Source organism: Helianthus annuus, chromosome 9, assembly GCF_002127325.2.
Source record: "Helianthus annuus cultivar XRQ/B chromosome 9, HanXRQr2.0-SUNRISE, whole genome shotgun sequence".
Lineage (NCBI taxonomy): Eukaryota > Viridiplantae > Streptophyta > Magnoliopsida > Asterales > Asteraceae > Helianthus > Helianthus annuus.
In genome coordinates, this window is record NC_035441.2 from 189,436,486 (window position 1) to 189,452,810 (window position 16,325).

At 39.2% G+C, this 16,325-nt stretch overlaps 1 protein-coding gene across 1 annotated transcript; it reads left to right on the forward strand.

Annotated features, from left to right (window-relative positions):
* The first annotated feature begins 4,651 nt into the window (after positions 1 to 4,651).
* Positions 4,652 to 6,470, forward strand: LOC110880321 (F-box/kelch-repeat protein At1g51550). Its single transcript, XM_022128906.2, has 2 exons — positions 4,652 to 5,162; positions 5,390 to 6,470. The coding sequence occupies exons 1-2, from the start codon at positions 4,772 to 4,774 to the stop codon at positions 6,280 to 6,282; spliced, it is 1,284 nt and encodes a 427-aa protein (XP_021984598.1). The 5' UTR covers positions 4,652 to 4,771; the 3' UTR covers positions 6,283 to 6,470.
* The last annotated feature ends 9,855 nt before the right edge of the window (positions 6,471 to 16,325 follow it).

The window sequence follows — 16,325 nt, forward strand, 5'->3', positions numbered from 1 at the left end:
TATCTCGTCTTCTGATTAGGAGTGAGAGAGATTATATACTTAAAATGTGTGTTAGCAAAACAACATACATCCATAATCTTTGTATAGCAATATCATACATACTATACTGCACTTGTGTCGAGCTATAGTTATTATGTGCAACGGTAAGCATATGAGATTAGTAGACAAGTATTGGAATACGAAGCTGCAGCAGTAAGCACTAATGTTCTTACCCATTAAGTTTAGTTCTTACACTTCCATTTTAGTTCTCTAGGCTCTGCACTATATTGTTAGGAGGACTAGGCGTGCCTTCCACCAAGCCCACGTGGTAAACAGGCAGGGACTATGAATTACTTTACATCTCACACACCCACTCCAATTGTTTTGAATAATTATTGTGGTCCACACATATGCAAGAGGAATGAATGCCCATGGACAGCAATTCAAAATTGCTTGGTCAAATACAAGCGTACCCCCTGCTTGAGCCTGGGTTTCTTCACCTTTAAAACCACCCACCCTCCAATCATATGATGATGCTTTGCTTTCAGAAAAGTTTCTTAAGCCATTAAAATTGATATTCATATTTAAAATTACAATAATAGTTTCCGTTATCGAGTATTACATTACACGTATTGCTGCTTCACTTGTTGCTTGGTTTGGAAAGGAAAAGGATTAACCCAACAGTTACACCGTTTGGTAGGTACGTTAGTACATGTTTGGCCTGGAGGCTCTGTTAGTTTCTTTCTGCACGCCTTTCTGGATTCAGAATGTGGACAGCAATAAACCTCAGCACGCACTCAGCTCAGATAGCATAGAACTAACCTGCCTGCCCTAAATGAAAGAAATAGTTTTCTCGTTGGTGTGGACTGACTGACTGATACAATGCAAGTTATAGCAAGCTACAGTACAGATAAAAAGAAACCATCACTGTATGATAAATCATCCCTACCTACACCTAATTTATTTATCCACAAAACTAACCTGCCCACCTGAATGAGAGAACTTCCTTCCTATCTTCTCTGAAATATATGCAAAAGAAGATGGTTCACTTCTGCGAACCATGCTTTATCGATGTCTTCCCCATTTCAGAAACCCATTAGCTTTCCCTATACATATATATTTCATGAGAATTGAAATCTCAGCTACTGTTTTAGTGTAAGAGGCAGGGGTGTTCACACTCGTTTTTTACGCTTCTTAACTAAAACTAGGGCTGAGCTCGAGCCCAGCCTAAATACAAACGAGCCCGAGCTTCACGATATGTTAAAATTCGCGTAACTGGACCCTACCCTACCCATAGGGTATACATTTTGAGATCAATACCCGTACCCGATTTATATCCGAAACTGGTCATACCCTATACTCGAACCTGGTTATACCCTATACCAGTAGTATACCCGATACTAGTCTTTTTAATACCTGATAGACTACCCAAATTTTTAAAATACATTTTTATGTTTACTTTAAGACTTTTATATTTATTTTTTTTAAATGCATATGCAAACAATTTGTACATGAGTGAATTTATATTATTGTAATTTATTTAAATTGTTTTTACGAATTACAAATCAAATTTAAAATTTAAATGGATTTTTTTTTGTAAAGTAATAATAATAAAAAGCTTATTTTTCTAAAACCGGGTGTAACACCCCAATCGCGTAATATACAACAACACGCGGCGGAAACATCGGGGAGTCACGTTACAAATTGTTTCACAACACATGGTACATAAGTTTTGTATTATTGAATTAATTGTTTAGATTGTCTTGGAAAATACAAATAAAACACAACAATTGTCTTGCAGATTTTAAGGCAAACTAAGGCCCAAGTCCGCTCTATGTGTAGCATGCTCAAAATCAAACATTAGCTCCTTAAACATATGTGAAAATAAAACGTCAGCATAAAAATTAGTTAAACTATTCTGTCAAGATCATAAGGATTAAAGGGACCTACAATAATGCAATTTTTATGTTTTTAATACTTATTTGAAACGACTAACAACTGTTTCTTATATTTGTAGACAAATATTATGTTGTTGAGGCCGGATACCCAAATACTAAAGGGTATCTTGCTCCATACAAATGTCAAACCATTCGTTATCATATACCAGAATTTCGATGTGGACAGAGTAGTGCTATGCGTGCTCCTCGCGGACCAAAAGAGACATTTAACTATCACCACTCGTCATTGCGGAATATCATTGAACGGACCTTTGGAGTGTGGAAAGCTAGGTGGGTGTTATTGAGAGATATGCATGTTAATTACACATACGAGCACCAAGTGAGTATTGCGATAGAATCGAGGGCGGTCCATAACATTTTTAGAAAGACCGATAGGTTTGATGAAGCATTTAACACGACCCAACAAGAATTTTACAATCCTTGCGGTACTAGTGATGCACTTCATGAAGAAGTTTCGTCTACAAATCGTACGGATGATGATTGTATGTATATGGCAGCGACAAAAGATATTATTGCGCAAGATATAATGGAATCACAGAGAAGAACATAGTATGATATTAGTGTGTTATTTGTGTGCATTTTTATGTTTTTTAGGAATCAGAATGTAATATTATTATCCTCTAATCAAGAAATTATAAAATATGTAAACGAATTTTATGTTACATATTTCGTAAAATGTTTTTCAATATGCTAGAGAGAAAGAAAAATTAAATAAGCTAAACCAAACACTTTTTAAAAATATGTCATTTTTAGTTATTTTACATGAATAAGCTAAACCAAACACTTTTTAAAAAAATTACCTATTAACTTATTGAATTTCAAGCTAACCCACACATTTTTAGAAATTTCTTTTCGAAAAATCATAAGTAATAAGTACTTTTTGAATTAAGACTATGTTCTCGAGTCTCATTTAAAACGGGGAGGGGAAGAAAAATTTTCTCTCCTAATCTCTCCAATTTGGGAGGATGAATATATAGTCATATTTTCTTCTTTTTTCCCTCATTTTCCCTCCCCTCCCCCTGTTAAATGAAACTCAAAAACATGGTTTTTTCATAGAGTAAATTGCCATTTTAGTCCCTGAGTTTTGTCCAAATTTGCCATTTTGATCCAAATAGTTTTTTTTTTTTGCATCTGAGTTCCTGACTTTTACATTTTGTTGTCATTTTGATCACTTTGCCTAACTCCATCCAAAAACCCAGTTACTCTTTTCAATTTAAACCTTTTCAGTTGCCATTTTGATCCAATTCTTAAAAAAAACACAAAAATTCTAAAAAATCCAAATAATTCTAAAAAATCCAAAAAATCCGTTTCGGCGCGAACCGTTTCGAACACGAACCGTTTTGGCGCGAACCGTTTCGAACACGATCTGTTTCGAGCTGAACCGTTTCGACGCGAACCGTTTCGACCCGTACCGTTTCGAAGCCGAACCGTTTCAAGCCGAACCGTTTCGACCCGTACCGTTTCGAACCGAACCGTGCCGTATCGAACCGAACCATTTCGAGCTGAACCGTTTCGAACCGAACCGTTTCGAGCTGAACCGTTTCGACCCGTACCATTTCGACCCGAACCGTTTCGAGCTGAACCGTTTCGACGCGAACCGTTTCGACCCGTACCGTTTCGAAGCCGAAAACACTTCGGTTCGATACGGTACGGGTCGAAACGGTTCACGTCGAAACGGTACGGGTCGAAACGGTTCGGCTCGAAACGGTTCGGGTTCGAAACGGTACGGTTCGAAACGGTTCGGTTCGAAACGGTTCGCGTCGAAACGGTTCGGTTCGATACGGTACGGGTCTAAACGGTACGGTTCGAAACGGTTCGCGTCGAAACGGTTCGGTTCGATACGGTACGGGTCGAAACGGTTCGCGTCGAAACGGTTCGGTTCGAAACGGTTCGCGTCGAAAGGGTACGGGTCGAAACACTTCGCGTCGAAACGGTTCGGCTCGAAACGGTTCGCGTCGAAACGGTACGGTTCGAAACGGTTCACGTCGAAACGGTTCGGTTCGATACGGTACGGGTCGAAACGGTACGGTTCGAAACGGTTCGCGTCGAAACGGTACGGTTCGATACGGTACGGGTTCGAATTTTTTAGAATTTGTTTTAGAATTTTTTAGAATTTTTTTATTTTTATATTTTTTTTGAATTTTTTAGAATTTTTATGATTTTTTAAAATTTTTTTGAATTTTTTGGAATTTTTTTGATTTTTTAGAATTGGATCAAAATGGCAACTGAAAACATTTTTTAAGGAAATCTCCAAAATACCCCTGTTACAAACTGGGTTTTTGGATGGAGTTAAACAAAATGATCAAAATGGCAACAAAATGTAAAAGTCAGGGACCCAGATGCAAAAAAAAAACTATTTGGATCAAAATGGCAAATTTGGGCAAAACTCAGGGACTAAAATGGCAATTTACTCTTTTTTCATATTTTCATCACTTTTCCCTCCCCTCCCCTTGTTATATTTTCTCTCTTAATCTCTCCAATTTGGAAGGATGAATATATAGTCATATTTTCTTATTTTTTCCCTATTTTCCCTCCCCTCCCCTGTGAAATGAAACTAAAAAATATGATTTTTTCATATTTTTATCACTTTTCCCTCCTCTCTCCCTGTTAATCGGGAACAGAGTGTAAAATTAACTATAGCCCAAACACATTCTATGAAAAAGATTGTAATTTGGCCCAAAAATATAAGAGTTGAAATATACATAAGAGTGAGTTGTAATAATTGGTGCAAGACAGAGGATTCCACACTCCTCTTGACAAAAATCTATCAGCGAAACAAACCCTCGCTCCTCTTCTTCTTCTTCTTCTTCTTCCTGCCCGCCCTAGTTAGATCCATGGCGGATGATCCTGGCAGCAGCAGCAGCGGCAGCAGCAACGGCGAGAATTCCTTAATAACCGACATGTCACATGACCACCTCTTCTCCATTCTTCTGCTCCTCCCCCTTGAATCCATCCTGTCTTTTGCCATGACTTGCAAGAAGACCTTGCTTCTGACTCGCTCCCAGACCCTCTGGAAGTCCATCTGCGCCAGGGACTGGGGCCACTCAACCCTGGATGCCTGTTCTCCCTCTCTAGACTGGATCCAACTCTACCGCCGCCTCCGCAACCTGGATCGAGTCTCCTGCTTCAACCTCGATGCCTCCGACGCCCCTACCCCCAGGGCCTCTCATTCTCTCAACTTCTTCAAAGGATGCCTCCTCCTCTTCGGTGGCGGATGCGACGGAGGTCAGTCTTGTTAATTCACTTTTGTTATTTAGGATATAAATAAATAAATAAATGCTTTTCATTTCCTCCTCCTCCTCCTATAGTAAGTAATGTAGTAGTAGTAGAATGCTCCTCCTGCTTTAGCTTTATGATAGATAGATAGATAGATACCCTGCTGCTGTCCCTTGTTTATTGTATTTGGTTCCTCAATTCATATACAATATCTTCATTCTATCTTCTGATTTCAGGACGTCATCTTGATGACACTTGGATAGCATACCTAGGGAAGAGAGTGGTCAACTGGCAAAGAGTCGCTGCATCAGCCGGCCCAAGTGGCCGCTTTGGCCATTCATGTGTTGTCATAGGCAATTCTCTTGTTCTCTTTGGAGGTATCAATGACAGTGGGATCCGTCAGAATGATACATGGATTGCCCAAGAGAGCAACACTACACTCTCATGGAGACTGCTTGATGTGGGCCCTCTTGCACCTCCCGCTCGCGGAGCTCATGCTTGTTCTTCAATTGATAACCGAAGGATGCTTATCCATGGAGGTATTGGCTTATCAGGGACCAGATTAGGAGACACATGGGTCTTATATCTATCTGAGAACCTTTGCTTTGGCACATGGCATGAAACCCTAAGTCATCCTGTTCCCTCGCCTAGGTCCGGGCACACGCTCACTTCTATTGGAGGAAGCAGGACGGTTCTATTTGGAGGAAGAGGAATGGGTTATGAGGTGCTTAATGATGTGTGGTATTTTGATTCATCAGAAGGACGTTTGGGATGGGTACCCGTATTGTTTGAGCCAAGGAATGTACCTGGTGGGATTTCCCTCGCTAGGGTTGGACACTCGGCCACCTTAATTTCAGGAGGGAGAGTGCTTATTTATGGAGGAGAAGATTCATACAGGCACAGGAAGGATGACTTTTGGTTGTTAGACATCACTCGGAGGAGGGTGTGGAGAAGAGTTAAATGCGAGGGGTATCAGCCCAGGAGCAGGTCATTCCATCGAGCTTCTGCAGATGAATCTGGATGTTATTTATATGTCTTCGGTGGAATGGTGGATGGGACCCTGCAGCCTGCTGAACCCACTGGGCTGAGGTTTGATGGAGAACTTTTCGTTGTAGAGCTTCTAGTGTAGCCTGATTATGTGAATATATGTAAAGAAAGGTATTTCATGCATTAAGGTGTTTGGCTACGAAAGTAGCTGGAACATACATTAGGAAGATGTTAGCTGTTGATGGATGGTGCGGTCATTGCCTGTGTTTGTATGTATGAAAATGTTATGTTAGTCCTTTCAGTAACGAGATTAGGGCTTAGTATTTTTCATGTTTGTTGGCTATGCATAATCTTGTATGTCTTAGTTTTATGTTGACAAAACACAAAAGTCTTTACATACACAATTATGGTAACAAGTGAGTGGGGCGGGGCACCTGTTTTGAGCATGTGGCTGTAACAAGGTATTCCTTCCATCCACCCATCCATCAAAGGGCCCCCCCCCCCCCCCCCCTTCAAACTACACTCCCACCAACAACATACTTCACACAATGTGGTCCAGCTAATGGCCTTATTTCTTTTGTCCGTAGTCATATCTCCATGCCGCAGTCGCATCTGTAACAAAAAATCCATATCCAACTGTATGTCATTGGTGTCCAAACACCACCAATATTGGTTTCTATGTATTTTGTTACTGTGGGTAATAATATTTTACACCTGCTTTCATTTGCTATGTATTTTGCCCACCCCTTGTTATAAACTGAGAACCAGAAAGACTCGGGTTTGGATACAGTATATATAGCGTGTATTCGTATGTTTTATTCATGTATGGACCATGTGCACAACTTTCCTTAGGGTTCCATGTAGACATTAAGGGTTCCCCTGTTAGGGTCAGAGTAGGCTCGACCGGAAGCGGAACAAACAAACACACACACACACCAGCAGAAAATAAAGAACACGAGAATTTACGTGGTTTGGTCAAGGTGACCTACGTCCACGGTTTGCAACTAGGGTTTCACTTTTATTAGATGCTCACAACTGTTTAGAGAATGACACAGACTAGAATTACATCATAGGTATTTATAGAATAAGATTAGAGTTTCATACTTAGTCAACAAGTTAACTAAGTAAGCCTAATAACTAGGGCCAGCTAACCCTAATTAGGGCATGCTACCCTAAAGCCTACGAACCCAACAATCTCCCACTCGGAGGTTTTGCATAGTCCACAAAGAGTATCCAAGAAACTCATCGCCAATAACTTCAATAATCTTTACGTACAAGTCTTCCAAGCCTTCAGTTCCAAGAACAAGCTAAGACTTCAGTCACATCCAAGTCACCTAGTTGCAACCACGCGTCTCATCAAGTACCTGAGAGACCAGTTGAAGCTCCCACAAGCTCCAACCTAATAGTCTTATCAGACCTGTTCTCAATCTCACCGAGAATTAATACCACTCTCCACATTTTGTAAACTATTTCCAGGAGAGCATTATTCTTCAGTTGGAACCTTCGTCTTCAAAACCCAACGGTTCTTTGTGATTGTACCCGGAACACGGCTCGTGCTCCCACTGTCACCAAATCCCCTGACTGGCTTAAACTTCGACCCCCGACCACATTCAACTGACATCCCCAAAGCACCAGAATTCAAGTTTGCAATTTGAACCCTCTTCCGCTTACTAGATTCAGTGAATCAGACTTTATGTTGTACAAGGAGGGCTACTCCATCAGCAGGTATCTCAACTAGATACAACGATCATCGTCTTTTCCCACAGGCAACAAAAAGATTTCCATCAATCACCTTCCACTTCCCACCACCAAACTTAACATCTAGTCCTTGTTTATCCAGTTGACTAACAGAAATAAGTTTCTTCGTTAAACCTAGAATTACCCTGACATTCTGCAAGTTCCATGTAGTGCCCAGTGGAGTCTTCAGATTGACATCTCCCATACTCGTAACATTGAGAACATGACCGTTAGCTAATCGTATGTAACACCTTGTAAATTCGTGTCGAGTAATATAATGACACGTGTCCATACTCTCAAATGTGCCTAAATATTGGACGAGAGGGACTAATTTTGTTAATTTATGAAAGTATGAATGTGGAGGGACTAAAGGTGTCAACATGCTATTTTTTATAGCCTCTAAGTGACCCTTGCGGACCGTATAGCCTCAGTGCTTACGGACCGCAAACAAGTTTGATTCTTGTTCCTGAAGATCGGTTAAGGACCGCAAGGGCTTATGCCTTACGGTCCGTAGGGAAGCTGAAAACTGTGTGCGCCTCAATAGCTTACGGACCGTAAGCCAGAGGGACATACGGTCCGCAAGCGACTGCCAGAGGCAGTTTTGTTTGCTGCCCAAGAAATGTTGCATGAATGCCACATAACTCGAAACATGCCACCTCCAAGCTGCTCCTTACACGTCCCTGCACACTTGTAATGATCCTAGATCAGTGCTATCATCTTTAATGATCTTGTTCAAGCTCCACAAGTATAAATAGGAGCATAGTTGCAACCATTTTCCTTGCATCAATTCTTTAAAACATCCTCTCTCTCAATCTGGAAGTTCCTAGCTATAAAGGAGCATCCCACTGAGTTTCTAATATCCCAAGGATCACTTGTAAGTGTTCCTTTCCAAATCTTTTTCGTTTTATAGGCTTTTATAGCCGAAAGTCGAGCAAAATTGACTTTTGCTTTGACTTTCGGTTTAGACCGTTATGGTCCAGCCATTGTTCAAATCGAACATGGCTACGTGATCATAATAAGGTAGGTGTTAATCCCTCAAAAGGGAACCTCTTGTAAATCACGTTAACTTGGTCAAATGACGGGTCAAAGTTAAGTTAACTAAAAAGTCAAAGGTCAGATTTTCGTAAACTTTAAAAAATGAACTTATAAATGTTATAACTCATGTTTTTAACACTAAACCAGTTGGTAATTAATATTAGAACATGTATGAACATGTTCAGCCCGTCATTTCCAGTTTTAGTGTGTCGGTTCGCAACCGAAAATCGAGCAGTTTGACTTCTGCTTTGACTTTCGATTCTGGCCCGATTTAGCAAAGTTAGCTACTGAATTTTAGTTGCATTATGATCATAATTTAGTGTAGAATAATACTCTGTGGTTATGCTACTTGATCATAATCAGATGCTGAGTTTTTACACAAGTTCTTATAATATGCCTATTTATGACCAAAATGCCCTTTTATGTAAAACTTGGTTTTAATCAATGATAAACTTGCAAAATGAATTACCTACTAATATGTTATTATAATTAACATATTTTGGTATAATAAATCTGGTCATAACCTGTGTTTTATCACAAGTTTATAAATTATGTTATATATTGACCAAAATGCCCTTTTGGCACCTATTATGGTTTTAAACCATAACTATCATACAAAACTTAGTACCTACTGATAGTATAACATAATTAAAGTATTTTAACAGAATGAACTTGTTCATAACTTAGACTTTTATGCAAGTTCTTAAATTATGTCACATTGTGACTAAAATGCCCTTATGGTGCATATTTTGATTTTAAAACCAAAATGGTCATATAACTTGATTACCTACTGATGTCATATCATATTTAAAGTATTTTGGCATATGGAACTTGTTTATGACTCATCCGGTTACCCGATATCGCTTATACGCGTACGGTTAAGCTTTTGTAACTGGTTTACGTAAGTTTACCGAAACAGGTCAAATTCTTTCAATTTTATTTCAAATTCCAGGATGTATATTGTTTACCCATATTATACAAGTCTTAGTACTTGTGGGGTTTAAACTACATTCTATTCCGGTCATCGCTTAATCAAGCGTATCGTACCGTTTTCGTTAATTTAAGTTAACCGATCCAAGTCTATGACTTGAATAGGACCCGTTAGCATTCTAATTGGTTATTATACCATTCATTCCAGACTAAGGCCTTCCGGTAGATTGCAACCAACCTTAGTTTATTTGTTAACGGTTGTGCTTATTATTTCTTGCATTGTAAGACTTGTTACGCCAGGTAAATACTCTTAACCTATTTTCCTTATACGGGCTTGGGATACGGTAAATTATTACCGCTTGATCGGGTATGGGATCATATGTCGGATTGTGACTACAAAATCTTCATAGCCCGTTTTAATCTGTTTTGTCTGATAACTTAAACATTGGGGGTTAACGCGACCGTGTCCTGGATATCATCGGCTCATTTAAGTTACTACTGGTCACGACTAAGCACGGGGTGTAGGCATACACCTGACAGATGCTAATGTTATTATAAAATGTTTTTCTTACCCATATTTGGGATACCCCTTTGTGGGTTAAAGTAGTGTGTCGGTTAATCATGTTATTTGGTTTCTGCACTGGACCCCATATGTATTGGCAGGCATGTAAAACTGTATACAAGATCATTTTGAATTATCCCAGAGTTATTTATGAAAATACATGTGTGTTGTGCACTTAAAACATTTTTGAAATATTTTCAAAATGAGTCGGTTATTTGTATTTACCAGTGTAAACTGACGTATTTTCAAAAGACTAAGTGACAGGTTGCAAGGTTACGGAATAGGCTGGAAGTTGCCTCGTGATGCTAGAAGAGGAATTTGCAACTCCTTTGCATAGAAGCATATAGTCTGTTATTTCATTTTTGTACATTTTCGATCCACCTGTGGATCTTTTCATATACGATCCGTCTGTATTATATTTTGAACACTCGGACGTTTTATATTGTAATAATTTAAATCCAAGACTTCCGCTGTGCTATCTGTGTATTTGTTATCAATATAGTCACGTACTCCCCAATCGGGTCCACCGGGTTGTTGTTGAAATATCGAGGTGTGACAGATTGATATCAGAGCCAATGTTTGAGAGAATTAAACACTAGCCTTTTGTGTTTAAACTCCAACAACACAATAGCATAATCCTTAGACTTTTGAGTCTAGACTTTGACATAGGATTACTCTCATCCCTAATAAGTTATATATATTGTTTTCGATTTCATGAATTACAGGAAAATGCCGATGAAAAAGGGAGCCGTTGATGGTTATTCCATTCATCCGAAACCAAGGAATCCGAAGCTTCGTACTACAGCCAGGATATCTATCGGTACGACCAGTCTGGAGGATAGGTACTTTACCCTCTACTCGTGGCCCCCTATTCCTAAAACTAAACCTCACATTCATTGCCAAAACCCTATTCCTGAAACAAAACCTCAAGAAAATGTAAACCCGACACCGAAGTCTATACCAGTGGACGCTGAAGATCCATACTTTTTACCCCCGAACTTTGAAATTCCAAACCTTGATTATACAAGTCAAACTCCAATTCGAGATCCTTATTATTCATTAACCATTGAATCTGTGGATTCCACTCATATGAATGGATCCTTACTTGGAGGACTTGTACCAGCCGCTGAACCTTTCAGTGTCAATGTCGTATACGGTGAAACAAGAATAGGAATATCGGGAATAAAGAAAAGGAGGTGATTGAAGAACCCTTCTTTCATTGTATTTCTTTTCTAAAAAGTCCATAAGTGGACATATCATTATATTTCTTTTCCAAAAGTCCCTGCGTGGACATGTCTTTTCTTTTTTAGTTCCTGCGAGGACAAGTATTTATTTTCGTCCCTGCGTGGACAAGTATTTCATTTTATTTCAAAAGTCTTGTTTAAGGCAAAGTATTGTAATTTTCTATCAGTTAATGATAACTTTTGGGATTATCCATAATATATGTATTCATTACATCCTCTTCAAGCGATCGTTTCTATTTTATTCGAACTTTATCGATCCGCTATATATTTCACAAAGATCTTCTTAATGGTTTTTTACCAGCCAATTGGCAAAGTCCATATTATTTGGCAATTATAAATGACAGTTAAGGATGACTAGCCCTTCTTCCCAGAGGTGGTGAACTATGTTCAAGCCTCATAGCCTTTATGGTCAAATAAGACCATGGTTACATATATATTTATTGTCAAACCATTAAGACAATTATTTTGTGTTAACATTCAAGTAATGTTAATACTCCTGGCAGTGTAACCTGAGGAACCACACTAGCCGTAAAGGTGGTGGACTACGTCCAAGCCTTATAGCCTATATGATCGAATTAGATCATGGCTAATATCATCAATGCGATGATCATTTTTCTAAACATCCTTAGTGACGATCTGCCTACGGGCTATATTTTATTATCAACTGAGACAAAGACAGTTGTGACCTTATGGTCCTCTATCCAATGTGGTGGGCTATGCCCAAGCCTCATAGTCGATATGATCAAATGAGATCATGGCTAATAACATCAGTGCGATGATTATCTATTTTAAAATCCTATGTGATGTCAATTGATTTGCCTATGAGCCATATTATGTCGTCAATTATGACAATGATAGTTGTGGTCGTATGACTCCCTGTCCAAAGGTGGTGAATTATGTTCTAAGCCTTACAGCCAATTGATCAAATGAGATCACGGTTTATATATATATATATATATATATATATAGGATTAGGTTCAAGAGTGAACACTAGTGTAGCTTGCGAACTGAGTGAACTAATCATGGCCATATACGTGTGTAGATCAGTGGCCAAGATTTGATGTTGAAATACACTAGTATATTTTACGATTTGATAATGAGATCCTGGCCATACACGTGTGTAGATCAATGGCCAGGATTTGTTCACTCAGTTCGCAAATACACTAGTGTTCACTCTAGAGCCCCACCCTATATATATATATATATTCATTTTAAAAAAAAAATGTCATTTCGACAACGACAGTTGTGACTTTATGATCCACTGTCCAATAGGAGATGGACTATGTCCAAACCTCAAAGCCCTAGATGGTCTTATGCGACTGTGGCTAAGTATACTTGATTATTTTAATCCAACATTCATTTGAAATGTTAAAACTATAAATTTTGGCAGTTGTGACACTATGCACACTGGTCCAAAAAGGTGAAGGATATATATATCCAAACCTTGTAGCCTATGTGGTTTAATAATACCATGACTGATGGAATTTTCACGTCATCAGATTCGATGACTAACTATCATATTGCAACTGAGCAATTGCTTATTTTAGTTTTTAGACCAAGCTTATTGAAATGGCGAATCCACATTCTGATGGAGCCAGTAGCGGACGCAACAATAATGATAATACGAATAATAACGCGATGGCGAAGGGGTTGATCTCCAAGCCATGATAGCCGCAGAAGTCGGCAAGGCTATGAATGCGTTCATAGCTAACATTAAGGAAACGAGTGCTACTCGTTCCAAGTCCCTTTCAATTCCACATTCATCTGCCCGCAAAGAGAGCTCACATCACTCTTCAGCTGCGAAGAGTGAGCCAAAGCGGGACTATAAGGAAAAGTCTCGTTCTTCAAAGGACGGTTGTACTTACAAGTTACAAGTACTTTGTCTCGTGCAAGCCCCAGGACTTCAATGGAGAAAAGGGTGCTATTAATGCCATAAGATAGCTGGATGAGATGGAGACTGTTGTGGATATAAGCGGGTGTGCTGATAAAGATGTTGTGAAGTACGTCTCACAATCGTTTAAAGGTGATGCCTTAACTTGGTGGAAGGCCATGATACAATCAACATTGAAGATACCCCTGTACAACTGGAATGGTCCAAGTTTGTGGACCTTATCACGGAGACGTACTATCCACCACATGATGTGGAAAAGGTGGAGTCAGATTTTCTGACTCTCACCATGAAGAACCTAGACTGTCGGAAGTATGTGACCGACTTTAACTCTCTGTCTAGGTTAGTGCCCTATTTGATTACTCCGGAATCTAAGCGCATTGCACGATTTATCGGTGGTCTAGCGCCGGATATCAAGGGTATGGTGAAGGCTTCCAATCCTACCTCCTATAGGTCAGCAATGGACCTATCATTATCTCTCACTCTAGATGCAGTGAGACAGAAGTCGGTCAAGACTGAGACCGACGGTAAGAGGAAAAGGGAGGAGATAACTCCCAGAAGTCCAAGAAAAAGGGCAAGTTCGGGTTCAATAAGAACCAGCAGAGGTCATATGAGAGACAAGTCTGCAAGACCTGCAACAGAAGGCATTGGGGACAGTGTCTTTCTAATCAACAAGCGAAGCCTTGTGGCATATGCAAGAAGACAGGTCACAAGTCCTTGGATTGTAAGGACTTGAAGAATGTTGTGTGTTACGGCTGTGGCGACAAAGGCCATATTAAAACTAACTGCCCCAAAGCTGCCAAGGAAGGTACTGCTAAGCCTGGAGAGGCAAAGAAAGGAAACTCCCGAGCCTTCCAGATGAATGTAAGGGAGGCCCTCCTCCTCAGCCGCCGCCCTCCCCCTCAATCGATTAAGGTACCATTATACAATCGATTTTGAAGTTATATCTCTATGTATATAATGTCTATTGCTATACATATGTATGAAATCTTCTAATAAGCTTTCTTTTTTTAAGTGTTGCTGTTGCGTTTATTATCTGGAGCTTTTAGGGTTTAAAGGCCTCATCCTTTTATGAATTTATAAGGGTTATCAATCCTGTATAATTTAATTTTGATTGTTAATATGCTATTCACTGTTGATCTCCATTTAGAAGTAGCATTTAACCAGACTCCCGGCTTTCCTTTCTCCCCGCCAGGTTTTTAACCATTCTTAACATTGATTTTCAATACATTGTGTGTTTTTTTATGTAATAGTTCTGATACTAATGTTTACAGATAAATATTACCTTTGCGACGCTACATACACCAACACTCGTGGATTTATGACTCCCTACCGTAATACAAGGTATTGGTTAGCCGATTTTCGATGACAACATGCGTTAACTAAGGAAGAAAAAATTCAAACATGCACACGCACAACTGAGAAATTTTATTGAGCGCTCATATGGTGTTTTGAAGGCAAGATTCCCAATCCTAAAGCAAATGGCTCCCTTTTCTTTTCCAATACAAAGAGACATAGTGATTGCTTGTTTCGCCGTCCATAATTTTATAAGAAAATGCAATATTCATGATCAATTATTTATGGACTACGACGAGAACACTTTGTTATCCGAAAAACAGGGTGGAGAAAGTGATGGGCAGTTCGTTCAAGACATAGAATGGGGTTCACAAGGCATTGAGTATATGAATACCTTACGTAATCAAATTGCTAGTCAGTTATGATCAAATGGTTCAAACTAAAATTGTACGAATATCATTAATTTCTATTTGGATTATAGTATGTTTCCATGAACTTTGAAGAATTTATATGTAACTTGGATTTTCTATTATGTTTTGTATTTTTTTTTTAAGTTTTTCATGTAACACCCGACTTTTTGAAGTCAAAGTACAAGTCAAAGTCAAAGGAAGAAATGATTGCTAATCAGATCTGTCATTCCCTGCTTAATTATTACTTGTACTCTCCGACTCGATAATCGATGTATGTTAGTTACCGCTATTTTGTTTACGATTTGTAATATATGAAGTAACAATGCGATAAACGCAGTTTAAAAGCTAATCTACTTAACGCTATCTCATCGCTATCGCATCGCAACTTGAATCGCAGCTATGGGTATTGTTTTACGTGTGTGTGTGTGTAATTATGTGTTACTTGTGCATGTTTATTTATGTTAAAGGTGTTATTCGTAAACGCAATCGCAACTCTATCGCAACGCCACCAAACCGCAAACATTAAACGCAAGGTTCTTATGTTGTTAATTGTTAGTTATGTTAATTGTGTAACTATTGTTTAATACTATCGCATCGCTTACTCGCAACGCACAACGCATGAAACAAAAAGTCGGAAACCAACTCACATATCCGATCGAAGGACCATTCGATCGGATGGCCATCCGATCGAAAGGCCCTCCGACCCACTAACTTGCACCGCCTTTCTCCTCCTTCCCCTATAAATACTCAGCAGTCACATCACTGTTCACGTGATGTGACAACTCTCCTCCGACCCAGCGCATAGTCGACCACTTTTCTCTCGATTCCTCGCGATTCTTGTAAGTTTTCACTCCAAATCTTGTACTTCTATCATCTACACGCACTTTCCCATCGATTTCACCCACAAATCACAACTTTCCACCATGAAATCACCTGATCTCGGGCCATTCAAGATTGACGTCATCACGGGTTTGTATGAACTTCGGAGAATCACTTCATTCCAGCAGGAGCGGTCCGAATCTAACAGATTTCTACATGATTTTTACACAAATTTTACTAAATCTAAACATACTTCAAGTGTTT

Excerpts from the sequence above, each read along its gene's own strand:
- LOC110880321 (XM_022128906.2), top strand. The coding sequence starts at position 4,772 with ATGGCGGATGATCCTGGCAGCAGCAGCAGCGGCAGCAGCAACGGCGAG. Across the intron at positions 5,163-5,389 it reads CGGTGGCGGATGCGACGGAG|GACGTCATCTTGATGACACT; the intron begins GTCAGTCTTGTT and ends TTCTGATTTCAG.